Consider the following 14,388-nt stretch of genomic DNA (forward strand, 5'->3'; position numbering starts at 1 on the left):
TTCAAGATGTCATTTATGGAAGATAGAATGTTGTTTTGGCCAGCTAGCAGTTTTTCCAACATTTCTTTTTCTGAAGGCCCTGGGTTTGACTCTACGTCACCACATGACAAAAGGTTGAATTTGAAGCCGCTTACATAACTTAGAAACTCTCTTACACTCAGTGCGCAAGGCAGCAGCACTAAAAAACAGTTGTCGCTTCTACAGCACTTAGCAGGAATGTAAAAACCAACCTGAATCAAAAAGCAGCAGGGATTCATGAACGTTTTGCCCAGTACGCTGCTGTCAAGCCCACTGGCTTGCGAGGTTGATCCGAGGCCTTTTCTAGAGAAGTGAAGGCCCACGTGCTCTGACGTTCCAGACATCGGCACAGGCGCAGTAGTAGCGGTTACAGGCACGGAGTTGTCGTTGATTAAACATTGGTCCGCACGTGTCCGTGCATTGACGATAACGCCTCCGAGGTTGTCCTCGTACAGTCCTGGCGAAAAGCAGCCATCTGATGATTGGTGCGTTTGCAGAAAGGCAGCGGTCACCTGAATCAAGAAGCAGAAGGGATTCATGAGCGTTTTGCCCAGTACGCTGCTGCCGAGCCCACCTTCTATAGTTGCTTCTATAGCTGCTCAATGCCACTGCCTCAAAGTTTACGATGTTGTTTTTTGTTTGAATTTGTAAGTATAGAATCAGTGTTGTAGGCGTTACGAAAAGTAAAGCAACAATTGGACAATGATTTCTTGTACCCCTTTTTCCCCCAATGACGTGTTTCAGTAACTCGAAGAAAGAAGGTAGCGAACGTTCCTTCTCTTGCCGTTTTGTTCTTACAAAAATAAAAGTGCCGAAGGTATAATGATTTGCTAAATAAATGTCACGAATTCTTCATCTTTGAAAATGATACATGAAATTACAAACAAAAAATTTCAACCGGCACATTTGCCCCCAAAACATAATAAATTTTCGAAGGGCCGTCACGAGTGCCTTGCGTGTTCCCAATGCTGGAATATGAAATTCGTTGCTTAGCAAGCCTATACTTCTTTTTATTTATTTCGTTTGTGTGCCTCTTTTTTTCGCAGGTTTAGTGCCTTCACCCAACACGTGTTTTCTATCTGAGCCACCGCGGAGCAAGAAAGGTTAGTCTAGTACCCACGCTTCGCTAAAAATGTCCTTCATCACAACCCTGCACCACTCAATCAAAAGCATGCACTTGAGGACGCGTGCAAACAGGTACGTAGCAACACTATACAAGGCTTCACCACACTGCCCCTACACCCCCCCCCCCCCGTCCGACGCGTGTCATACCCGTAAAATGCCATTCGACACTTTACACCTTGTCACTGGAGGACTGCGGACTCCTACCACGTTAACTAACCTTTCCTTCGTGTGTGCTCATGTGTGAGTTTGTTTGTACGTATGTGCGTGCGTGCGCGTGTGCGTGTTCGTGTGCTCCTGCGTCTGCGTGTGTGCCCGTAGGCTGTCTGTAAATGTGTTGTCTCTGTGTGTGTGTGTGTGCGTTGTCCATGTGCATGTTCGCGCGTGCTTGCACATGCCACGGAGGAGAAAAGTTCCGAAATTGGATGTAACGAGCAACGTTACACTGCCCATTGCTCGAAAAATGATAACAAAATTTGTGAGGTTTGTTGTTTTTTAACAGTGAGTTAACCAATTAAAAAAAACCTCCAATGGGACCTACGCATTCCTGATGCACAAAAATACGACCCACGCATTCTTCTGCACTCGACAGAAATATTATCCAATTCAACGCAGCCAGATTCAGCGTCGATTTTTGCTCTGCGGGAAAGGTTTCACTGCAGGGTAGGTCTTTAAGTTTCGCGATTGACTTGGTGTGGATTACTTTTTAGAGGTTATACCTTATAAGGCTGGGTGTCTGCAATAATGATTTCGAGGGCGTTTCTTATAATCACGTATTTCCAAGCAGTGCATTCCGGGTGTCGTAGCGCGTTCCGCGGATGCTCGGTTGAGCCACCTTGCTCCCGGAAAAAGGACGACGCTTGTGTTCATCGCTACCGGCCTCCTTTCTCGTTGCTTTTACTGCTGTGTTCCACTCCCTTTTCGTGTGCTGTTATTGCGTGGACTGTGACTTTTTGTTACTGCTGAGGTTTTGGCCGCTGGAGACGTCGATGACTTAGATTTCATAGCGGTAAAGTAGCCACCAGGTGGCAGAGCGGCCTATCCCGCGGGAACGCAATGCCGCGCAAATTTTTATAAACCCGTAATTGGACACGTAACCACCTGATGCGTCCATTTCCAGGCGTGTTTTTTGTACCAAACCCAAGTACTGCAATGGGTTCTACATTCTATTCAATGCACGCTGTATGGATGCCATCACAACCAGTGGCAAATACCGACCATTTCACCTAGAACGGTATTTTTCCACGCCTATGTTAATTAGGGCTTAACGTTCATTGTTTTAGCGTTGAGCCCCACGACGCGCCTGTCAATGCCAAGAGAACTGCACGTTGAGCTGCCTGCACATGTTGCTGACGATTTTTACGTAAATTGCCGCAACGGATTCACTAGGTATACCTTCAGCCAGTGGCTTCTGGGATGGCTAAGTGACTCAGGCTTTGCGCTGCTGAGCTCAAGGACACGGGTACAATCCCCACTGGTGTGGAGACTCTTTATGTGGAGGTGAAAGGTAAAGATGCCCGTCTGTCGAGATTTCGGGGCACGTTAAACATGCTGATATGGTTGAAATTAATTTCCACCCGTCCACTATGCTGCGCCTGATAGCTCAGGGGTAGGTAGGATGCTTTAATCCTCAAAAATGTAAATTTTATACAGCGAAAGCTACGTAGCATGCTGATGGTATTGAGCTACTCTTGAGCTACCCATCCAGTATGGTGCGCCTAATAGCTCACAAGTAGCCAGGGTGCTTTCGGCCACCAGAATTTTAATTTTAGTCAGTGAAAACTAAGGACCCGTTTTGCTATTATGATGCTTTTCTGTTATCATTTGCAAATAACGCCGTGTCAGTTTCTGATACATCGCAGGAACGTGTACGAATGGTGAACGCAATGAAGAAAAGGTTCGAAGAAAAAGGAAGTTCCGTAGGTGAACTTTGAATTTTTACGCGTATAAACGGAGACCAGAAGGATTATTTATATTCGACCGCAGGCACAGAACATGATTTGAAGCATGTTCAGAATAAGAGAGCTTATAGAAAAGTTGCAAAGTTCTGTGTTGCATTTAGAACCGGCAACAGCACTCCGCGGTCTCAGAGAAGGAGTACGCAGTCGCGTCAAAACCTATCTAGTAGTTTCTTGTAAAAGAAATTGAATTTTTCGTACGCTGTGTTACAGATGCTTTCTCGAAAGGGTGATGTATGTATAGCTTGATCAAAATAATCGATGCCGTAATATTTGCCACGTATATTTCGCAATATTATTCTATCTTTTTGCAAGTAAATATTGGTAACGTCGCAAAGATAATGCATACAGGAATAATAGGCGGACGACACATTAACGTTATGACCAATTCCAAATGATTAAACAGCGCAGACAAAACGAGTCAAGAGAAGAGCACAGAACACGAACGCTCGTGTTGTGTACTCCTCTCTCGCCCCGTTTAGTTTTCGCTGGTTATACATTATGGATGTATACCAACTAGCCCAGATTCCGACCTTATTGCCCGTTATGACCAAATTCCTGTTTTAAAAACCTTGCTGTATTTGAAATTTTATTCATACACATCGCGCTGCGCACTCAGCAAATCATTCCCATTTTAAGAACGCTTTGCTGATAACAGAGCAAGTTTTCTGTGCTTGGACTGTAATGTATCGAAGTTGTGCTCTATACACACATAGCTAGTCATACGTGCCAACGTACTAAGACACGGCAAATTTCTCTTTAAAGGTATTTGTTGTTGGTATGCTTATACATGTACTACGGCCTGCGTTAGGCTTCCTCAACATGCTGAGATGACCGAGTAAAGTGTGTACATTGGCGCACTTCTGCCACAAAATAATCGCCAGCTCTCTTATGCCGGACCACGGGCGCTAAAACATTGTGCGCTCCTCTATGGCGGTGTGACGTTGAGCTCAATAAAAAGGTTCACTTCGTCATTTCTGTTCAAGAATGTGAAAGCACTAATTGACAATGTTGGTCCAAATACATGCATCTATGGCATGCAAGCTGGCCTACGAATGGGGCTAGAATGACGGATGCTGAAAGAATAAAACACACGTACGTCAATGAATGCTCAGAAGGACAAAACCTTTGCATCGGGCATCTACGTTTCGTCAGCCGGCCAAATGCTGTCCTACCGCCTTTAACGTGCAACTTCATCCACGTCGACCGAGCTTCATGCAATGAAGCAAGCCCTCCCCTACATTCTTCGTCAGCCATCAGCAGAATGGGCTATATTCACGGATTCGAAGAGAGAGCTGCAAACCCGACGGCACGCCAGTTGCTTCAGCCTTCACGACAATGTATCCCGCGACGTCACCTAACTGCACTATGTCCCACTTTTTCTGCTGGCCTACCATTACCACGTACAACAGACAATTCGGTCGCTCCACTTGCGTCCAGTGGAGCTTGCGATGCCGCTCTAATCGAGGTCTCCCGGCTGGGCGGGGTCACGAAGTCTAACTGCTCGCTTAGCAAAAGGCTGGGGCGCGAATCCCGACAAGTTTAACTGCAATAAAACACACACACATTTCACTATGTCGACTCGCCAGAATATGAAGTAGGTGCCGCCAGTCAGGACCACGGCGCTAAGAAAAAGGTTTCAACCTGTAGCCATATTAGGCGGATTTGGCATGGGCAGATGCCGCGATAGACCTGTACCTGCGTTAGTAGAAGAGTACATTCTCCTTTTTCACTTTGACATCTGCGTTTGATCAAATATCGGCGGTGTTAAAATGCTTACGCAGAAAATTATGTTGTTGTCATAAACGTTCAGGGTTTACGTGCAAAACATTTCGGCCTAGCCAATTTCGCTGCCCTCAAACGGTTATTGATTTGCCAACGCCGCCTGTATTAACATTGCCTGACGCGTCGCGGGCTTTTCAATGGGAAGGGTAGGGACGCTTAGTTCAGGCACTGATCCGCTATGTGGCGCGTGCCGGCGGACATCTCGCCTTACGTCACTGCTCGCGAGTCGCGAACGCTGCACCCACTTCTACGACGTGTGTCTGTCAGCTTGCCTTTTGGGCTTCAAGGGCCGTTTCGCTTACATCTTAGCCGCGACGGGGCGCTAGTTCTGTGGCGCACTGGGGATCTCGTTCAACGTGTCGCTCGCTTCATACTTGCTGCATTTTTCCAAAGATCAGGACGGAGGCGGACTGAAATAGTGTAAGAACATACTGATTGTCGGGTAGACATATAGCTAACAGAAAAACGATATTTTCGGATGGGGCAGCCATTATTTTACTGATATTTTTCTCTCTGGAGTATTTAGAGAAGAAAAAATTGCGTGCACGTTTTTTGTTCAGGCGCTCACTTCTACGATTACTTTCCAATAATATCACGTGCTTGTAAACTTGTAAACTTCAGAAAATTAAAGGAAACAAAAGGATAAGCAGCTGGGATCCCGCCACGCTGTCCGGGCGCTTCTACAGTACAGTCCTGAATCTTAGAAGTGCGTACCGATGCGGAGTGCGAACAGCGGGGTCAAAACAATATCTAAATGCGGAAGGGATAGAGGTGGGATGCCCCACTCAGAAAATTTCAAGGCCTGTGATCCCAGCAGATAAGCGCGCAAAGCCGGCATCAGCCTGCGGCAGCGCAAGGGATTTTGCTTCGTGACAAAGGAAGTTTTGTCAGTGACAGACCAAGACAGACAGGCATGGTGAAAAGCAAGAAGGCGTAGGAGCGCCACCTTGGGAACGCTAAACAAACTTTCCACTATTTTGCATAGTTTCCGAGAAGCGGCGCTGGCTGACGGACACGAAAGCACGCTGTAAGGCTACGGAGCGGGGAAGGGTAGGAGAGAGCAACAGGAGAGTGGCTGTTTGGCCATTTTTCGCTCACGCGTTAGGCAGTGTTTATACAGGCGGCGTTGGATTTGCAATACTTATTCCTTAGGACAAGCTGGAAGGGTGCACTCACTTTAGTGGTGAACATGGCGATTATTACAAGAAATACTGGCGAAATACGAACAATATTATTTTACTAGTATCAGCTTTCGAACGAGCTATTCCGAGCCAGAAAATCTGCTGACGCTGTCGATAATATTGTTTTAATTTAGAGGCGAAGCCCCTTAGGGGCCACGGTTGTTGGCATCTCCTGTCGTCGTCGTAACCGTCGCCGTCGAAATCGTCGTCTCATGTAGTCACGGTACAAAAACACCGAGAAACTGGTTTACGCCTCGCGCTTGAATGTAACACGTGCTAAAAAACACCGGGACATTCGTTTATGCCTCGCGATAGGGAGCTTCGTGCTTCAAAGACACGAGACTTTTACAACAAAGCTGTATACTTATACCTCCAACAGCTTCATCTCCGTTGCAAAAAACGCCAAGAATACACTTATACACTGCATGCTTCACCCCTACACTGGTTTCACGTTAGTGGATATGACCCAGTATTTTCTTCTACATCTTGAGCTTCATATATTGTTTTATGGTTTATTTAGGTACTTCATTTTTTTGTTGCAATTTTACAATGACGTAGCGAATACTCCTTGAATACTACCTGAAATCGACAATCATGCCGCATGATCGCTGTTGAAACTAGTAAAAAAGTCGAAGCAATAAATACTGCAAACAAATGGCTGTGCTTCAGAGATTGGTGGAATTTCGGACTGAACGTGGTTTCGTGCTTGCCATATGAAAACACTCAGCCACACAAGATCCGGTCTGCCCCGCCTCACTGCTTCTATTTCACATTCAAGTGCGCTATTAAACGGCACTTTCGAAAGATACGATCGGCCGTCAACACGACGAGAACTTTCTCCAAGACGAGACCTCACGCCGCCAAGGTCAGGAGGGGAGATCCGCATTTCTCGTGGCCGCCTGAACTCCACAACGTTTTTCTATTCTTTGCCCCTTATTTGTCATGCACTTCGAGCACAGGGCGGTACTCGCTGGCTGCAATACTTACCCCGCGGCTTTTTTTGTTCGAAAATCCAGATATTCTCCTGGTTTCCTCCTTACCCTTATATTTTACCCAATTACTCAGAAATGACTGCAGCGCCATCCAAGATAACCTCTCTATATAAACGCGCTCCAACCGCAGTCAAATCAGCAGTTGGACCAACAGCAGCTGAAAGACACCATGGTAAGCACATCTCGTGGCCTCTTTCACAGCTTTCGAACACCTCAAAGCGTATAAAATAGCTGGCATGCTGGCGCACTTGCGTACTAGACCCAATTCGCATAATTGCGTTGAAATGCGACTCCGAACTTCTCCTCCCGCCTTCCTCTGCAAATTCAAATCATCCCAATTTTTAGTGGCCAAAATAGATTGTAGGTTGCTCAATCGTATGAAGGCATTTTTCTTGTTTGATTACTTTCTAAAAGAAATAGTAGATCATTTTCAGAGCACTTTTGTAAAGAAAAGACAACTCTAAGTGCCTTACCTTTGTGTGGATGTAATCGCATGGAGCACGCTCTTTTTGCGGCAGCGTTGTATAGATGGTTCTTTCGCAAGTTAAGCCACACCCTAAGGATTTGAGAAAACAGTTACAGCTATTTAGGGAGGGCCCTTATGAGGACTAATAATTAAAGAGCACAGTGGTCAAGGGTTTAAAATCAAAAGTGTAGTAACAGAAAAATGAACTCTTTATAAACGAAAAAAAGTAGCCGCTACAGAAACATATTTTCCGATAACTCAGGCCACATCGCAATCGGGAGTACAACCGAGAATGGGAACACCGCTGCTTACAAGACAAAATCGTACCCAGTTTCGTTCTATATTTTGGTGAACAGAATTTAGCATGGTAATTTTTGGCTCATAAATCACAGAATCGCGAACTGTATAAATTGCGAACTGTACCGTGTATGGGCTTAGGCAGAGCTGTACAAATATCAAAGTTACAAAAAGCCTCACCGGAGTTCACCGCAAAAAGCCGACACGCATTTTGGACCACACCTTTTTCACTTCATTTCAATTTTTGTGCAGATCCGCGCCTGCATTGTCCTGGCTCTGGCCACCAGCGCCTTCGCTGGCTACACCGGCTTCGGTGGCTACGGTCTTGGCTACGGCCTCGGCTACGGTGGTCTTGGCTACGCCGGATACGGCCTGTCCCACTACGGCCTGGCCCACGGTGTCGGATACTCTGGTCTCGGCCTCGGCTACAGCTATGCCCCAGCCGCTGGCGTCGCCGTCGCTGCCCCAGCTGTTGCCAAGACCGTGTCCACCTACCACGCTGCTCCAGCCGTGGCTACCGTCGCCCACGCTTCCCCAGTTGCCACCTATGCCGCCGCCCCAGTTGCCACCTACGCTGCTGCTCCAGCTGTGACTAGCGTCGTCCGCTCTGCTCCAGTCGTGGCTGCTGCTCCAGTCGCTACCTTCGCCCCAGCCGCCAGCTACGCCGTCGCTGCTCCAGCTGTCACCAAGACCGTTTCCACCTACCACGCTGCCCCAGTGGCCACCTATGCTGCTGCCCCAGCCGTGACCAGCGTTGTCCGCTCTGCCCCAGTTGTGGCCGCTGCCCCAGTTGCCACCTACGCTGCTGCCCCAGCTGTGACCCGCGTCGCCACCTACCACGCTGCCCCAGTTGCCACCGCTGTGGCTGCCCCAGTCGCCACCTACGCTGCTGCCCCAGCTGTTGCTGCCATCCACGCCGCCCCAGCTGTCGCCACCACCACCGTCCACGCCGCCCCAGCTGTGGCCACTGTTGCCCACGCTGCCCCAGTCGTCGCCTCCTATGGCGTCGCCCACGCTGCTCCAGTCTACGGCTACGGTGTTGGCCACCTCGGCTATGGGGTTGGCCACTACGGTTTCGGCCATGGTCTCGGCGCCTACGGTCTGAACTACGGCTACGGCCTTGGCTCTCCCTTCGACTACACCACCCTCCTCCGCAAGAAGAAGTGTAAGTATATATTTTCGCCGAGGCTCACACATCCAGAAATGTCAGAATTGAATGTAAGCCGCATGCAATTTGCAAATTATTCTGGAAAACTTACATCACCGTCTGGAGGACTACTACAGTTACCCGGGTAATGTATTAATGCTTGACATTTTGCTTCCTGACAGCAAATGACTCTCCCTACAAACTTGATTTGATTGGAGCCCCACGTAATGATAGCACCTCCCTTTTTTACTGTATGCCATGGCGCCTGCCGCCACGCTTCAAAGGAACTCTGGCCCTCTTCGCGTTATGCCCTTGCCATAAGGCGAAGTTAGGCGGTATATGTTAATTTTTGCTTAGTTCTGACCTCTTCCTTCACATGTGCCGTGAAGTCAAGGTATTAAAATTCGGGTCATTTCAATACTCCAGAAAATTATCCGAGTGCATTGCATTTCTGCATCAACAGAAAAGATGAAAAAGCCGGGAAAATATTTTAATGTGTTATTGGCTATAGTGTTTTCTTGTTTACTGATTCAATAGAAGGCGAGAAAGAAAGAATGCACGGCTGGGGTTTTTAATAACGTGTCTCAGGGTACAGCTTCAACAAATGCTGTTCTGGGGAGGGGAGAATAGAGGGAGAGAATAGGATGGCGGAGGAAAGAGTATTAGTAGAGGTTGATAGTTTGTAGGGGCGTCTGACAGTCAGCCATTTCAAAAATTACGGAGAGTGCGTCCTGAACACGGCAAAATGTTGTTTTGGATAGTGGTGAGTGAATCGCTAACTCCCTTCTTGGTTTTTCTTGCAGAAACACCTTTCCCAGGAATCGCCCTGGTAATCGACGAGTTCTAGGAAGTTTGTCGATTTCAGACGGATGCACTTCCATTCTCGGTGCCATCACTGCCATACGAGAAGAGAGATGTGTCAATAAATTATACGAATTCGGTACTCTCACGTCCACTGTCGTCACTCTTGTAGAGGCTTTTTCATACTGATTCGCGATGAAGTCGTTTCGCAGCTGTGTTTCCGCTTGCACTTGGGTGGCGGGTCGAGAAGGCGTCTAGAGGGGGGACCAAATTATGCGGGTTCCTGCCCGATTAAACACTTATTTGCGCGATCTGCTGTTACAATGCCTGGTTCCCACGAAGGTTCCAGTCGCATGAAGGTCTCGATACACTTGCACAGATGTAGATTTTTGCAATATTGTCTCGACAGATATGGTTAATGCGCGGGCTGCACACGGGCTGCTAGAGAAATTTACGCAACTAAGAAAACCGCCCTGCACAGACTTAGGCGGTTTACACCGTAAGCAATGCCCAATTACATGCACTCCGTTTAACTCCTAATTTCTCCTTCATTCAAAAGTATTACAATTTCAAACGATCCTTCCATAGACAGATGTGCTTGTCGCCACTTGTACGGAAGTATGTTATTTGATTTACTTTAAAATACTTTAAGGGATTCAAGGAACAAATGAAATACACTTACAAATACGATGACCATCACTGGAAAGTCAAAGCTGTAGAAGAGGCGAGTGAAGGGACTCCACACATTAATTAAAATGCACTGCCCCACTGCGGCCCCTATTACTTTACAGTTGCATAGCATTGTCAGTATAGAAGGAGCGGGGCGGAACGGAATTCTCAAACCCAGACAAGCTCGATGGGTTGTGTCACCGCACGTTTCCTGAGCAACGAAATTTGGCTGCGCCACTGAATCAAACTGCCTTTGGAGGCAAAACGCACCAAAGCGGATAACCACAAGCACCCCCGAACACGTGGCCATTAACTACGGGGCTGAAAGGAACATAGAACCAGGAAAAACTTTCCGCAATGCACGGTGTGAAAGTGGTTGTACAGAGGAGCTAGACGAGTGTAGGGCACAAAACAAGATTGATCGGGGCGCAGCCCAAGCCAGTGGAAGTACAAATCACGATTATTTGGAAGTTTCTGTTTGGCATACTTCTGTGATTGTTAGGTTACTTTGATTTGGAATGGGTACACCTTTGCTATACCAGAAAACTTGGTTTAGTGCGTTTGACAATGACTTTGTAATTCCACTGTTGCTTGGGAGAAGCGTCTTCTTTTTTACTCTTGTATGGCTGTCGTTCAACTGTCACACTGTTAAAGTGTTTTTTTATCGGGCACGTACCCGCGCAATGAATAAGCAACACGGCGCTTGAGCAAGCGGTACTTATTTTAAGGAAAATATATCTGGGAAGGAACAAAGGAAAAGAATGGAAGATATAAGCATACTATTGAAAGAAAGATTGCATTGGGGCCGTGGTAAAGCAAAAAAACAGGTCTTTTTCACGTATTCTTACTGCTCATATAAATACTTGCCCAAAAGTGCAAGTTGGTCGATGAGAACATAATACCCGCTTAGCTGCGAGTAGAGCAAGCAGGAAATAATTTTGGTACGCGACCTAAATTGAAAGGGCAACGTTGGCCTGAACCCACGTTGTGCACGTAGTTTGACAACGGAACAACCGAGTGCATGACAGGAGACATTATTCACCTTGTCGCAGCCGGAAGCAGTGCAGAAGACATAACACGATTGCTTACAATTTGCAGTCCCATGCGTGTCAGTTAATTAATGAGCTGACTAAAACTTCAACAAACTAGATAAGATGTTTTTTTAGTAGATAAGATTACGCTGTATGTTTTGCGACTTTTTTTATGCTTCAGCGATGGCAAAAGAAAGGTAACTTTTTAGTATTTGTAATCCTATTGGAGCTGGCAGTTGTCGATGACACTTAAAAAGATCGTTTGTTGAGAAAACTCAACGTTCTTCTATTATGCGAGCTTGGTTAAAATTGTATGATCACGTCGGAGTACAGTAACATTTTCAATGAATGTCACTTTGAGAACTACAATCTCACGGAGATGACTTCTTAGAGAAAGTGTTTGCCGTGAGCTTTCTCGCACCCAATAAAAACTCCGGAAAGTTTTATAGCATTATTACGTTCATTTTTTCATCGCATGCCTGCCACGCTCAAGAAACAAACTTCCAATTTTACATGAGGTTTCCACTTGTTTCTGCAGAAAGAGGGTGACGAAGAGTGGCTCTTGAGCATTGTTTCTGCTATCGACTCAAAGGGGCCATGCCGACAAAATATAAGTTTGGTTTATTAGAAAGATTGCCTTGTTAGAATCACACTGACGCCACGTTTAACGTAAATTTTCCCTAAATAAGCTACATAGTTAGGAAAAAGAGGAATGGCCATGCGACCCACTAGCTCATTTCCGGCAACAAAACCTATGATGTCATATGCGCCCAGCTGTGCGATTAGCTGAAGATGGCAAAAGCGAACGCAAGTTAGGCACGGCTCATAATCTGTCCGTACGAGCTATGTTCGCTTAATTGTAATGAATATTAATTTTACATCAGTATGAATGGGGCAGTAAACATTGAAAGTTACGAAAATACGCGTAAACATACAAGCGCAGGCGCGGATTGCTGGTGGTACTTGGCGCCATTTGCTTGTTTTAGTTGCGCAGCACTCCGCCGCTTTGGAGTTGTCTTACACGACATTGGCCGATTGGCGTCAGTGACGCTGTCTTGCGTGCCCCTGCTTATCAAGCGTTCCCAATGTTCCACGAAACAATTACTTCCTAAAGGAACAACAACAAGCCAGTCGCAAATATGGACAAAAACAAAGCAACAGGTGACAACGGTCCGTGCCTTAGTATATATGAAAGCGCAAGCTGGGAAGACTGGCGGCAAGCATGGCTGCACAGCCGAATGACGCAGTAAAAGTTCATTTGAATAAGCGCAGTTATGACTGAAATGCTGCCCCCCCCCCAAAAAAAAAAGACACGATTTGGTGGGAGAATAAAAAAATTTACTTAAATTGTTGATTTTTCAGTGCATACTGCAACATTTGCAGCCGGACAAGACCTTGGGGCACTATAGACCACGAAATTTGTAGAATAAAACAAACTTGTATTTTGTCTGCATGGCCCCTTTATAGCGAGAGTTCAACTCTCCCCCCCCCCCCCTTCCACAAAAGCGCACAAGAAATTGTACGTTATCTCAGTAAAGCTAATACTGCTAAATCAAAGCAATTATTGTTATGTTACTTTATAAAATTTCAGCAGCTGCTTTCTATTTTGCGATGACCAATGTACTTTTTTGCGAGCAGGTTGGTTCCTTATAAGAAATGTGTACACACATCAAGCCACCGAACTGATTCCAGTGTTTCCTCATCTGGCGCTTCTGGTCAAGTTGTCTTTCAACCCCCTCTGCTCACGCGGCTCTCCGTGAGTGTTCAGGCATTTTTGTTTTTTGCTTGTTTTATTACACAACTGTGAATTTCAGATGTCGCACATTGGGCTGCTTCACACTCCTTAACGGGGACCCATAAATCTACAATTGTCGGTTTAACTAATCTGTCGGATGTGCAAAAATCTGGAGTTTGTATATGGTCTCGTGTGGCCTCAGTTCTTACCAATATTTTCTTTTCAAGGGTCGACCAAGCGCTGCAGCGAAGTATGATGGGAGTGCACAGGCGAACGTTCAGCTTTGTCCACGATTACCTGGTGTTCGCAGACAGGCGAGACTTTGAGCAAAAGGCGAGCGATATCTTGAACGTGTCTAAGGAACGCGAGCGAGTGTTGACATTTACGTTTGAGGTTCCGCATTGCGATGAACTGCAGTATCTGGATATAACCTTGAGGTTCCTGTGCGACCGCGTGTGCTGGCTTTACAGGCCCAGGTCTGCCAAGCCCTTTGCTTAATTACCGATCAGGGCACTTCAAAAACGAAAAGAACGGCTCCTCAAAATCGTTCCTCCGATCCTCACTCGCCAAGTCTTGCGCGCACGCAATACCTGGAACTTTTTTAGGAAAGGAGGAGGGGCTTAGGAAAGCTGGGTATCCAGAGCACGTGTTAGCACGCACCTGTGAATGCCTTGTGGCATGGGTGAAGCAACCTACCTCGCCGGCCCTTACGGAATATACGAGAGAAGGAAAAAGAACTAGCAGTGCTTTGCTACGTGTACCGAATGTCGCACGGAATCAAGAATGTGGAACGCGGTAAGGTGTTGACGTTGTTCTTTCAAAACCTATCCAGCTAAGTGCTGTCTGTCCAGCTGTGAAAAGAAAAGACGTGCCATCAGGGAGCAAGCGCAAAGGCGGCTGGGAAAGCCACAAGTAACCGTTTGTCCAATGCAAAGCGGGTGTAGTGCACCGCGTGCCTCCGAAGCGCGGCCGTCCGTACGTGGGCGAGACAGGCCGTCGATGAATATGTGGCTTATGGAGCACAGGGGCTGCCTCGAGGATGACTGGCAGGAGCATCTTTTCCTGAATTACCTGTGCTGTGGCTCTAAACCGAAGTTTATTGAAACAAGAATTTTTTTTTTGCGCAGAGACAGGACGGCGCGGAAAGTAACCGAGGCATTCAAATTGCGGAGCCGGGAGATAGAAG

At 46.8% G+C, this 14,388-nt stretch overlaps 1 protein-coding gene across 1 annotated transcript in view; it reads left to right on the forward strand.

Annotated features, from left to right (window-relative positions):
* Positions 1-9,909, forward strand: part of LOC144146565 (uncharacterized) — a 30,930-nt gene extending 21,021 nt beyond the window's left edge. Inside the window, exons 8-10 of the mRNA XM_077678508.1 lie at positions 7,187-7,228; positions 8,072-8,984; positions 9,770-9,909. Coding sequence (XP_077534634.1) covers positions 7,187-7,228; positions 8,072-8,984; positions 9,770-9,771 — 957 coding nt within the window. The 3' untranslated portion in view covers positions 9,772-9,909. The remainder of the gene's footprint in view (positions 1-7,186; positions 7,229-8,071; positions 8,985-9,769) is intronic.
* The last annotated feature ends 4,479 nt before the right edge of the window (positions 9,910-14,388 follow it).

The sequence above is a fragment of the Haemaphysalis longicornis genome, unplaced genomic scaffold, assembly GCF_048455015.1.
Source record: "Haemaphysalis longicornis isolate Haplotype H1 unplaced genomic scaffold, Haemaphysalis longicornis Haplotype H1 scaffold_7, whole genome shotgun sequence".
Classification (NCBI taxonomy): Eukaryota; Metazoa; Arthropoda; class Arachnida; order Ixodida; family Ixodidae; genus Haemaphysalis; species Haemaphysalis longicornis.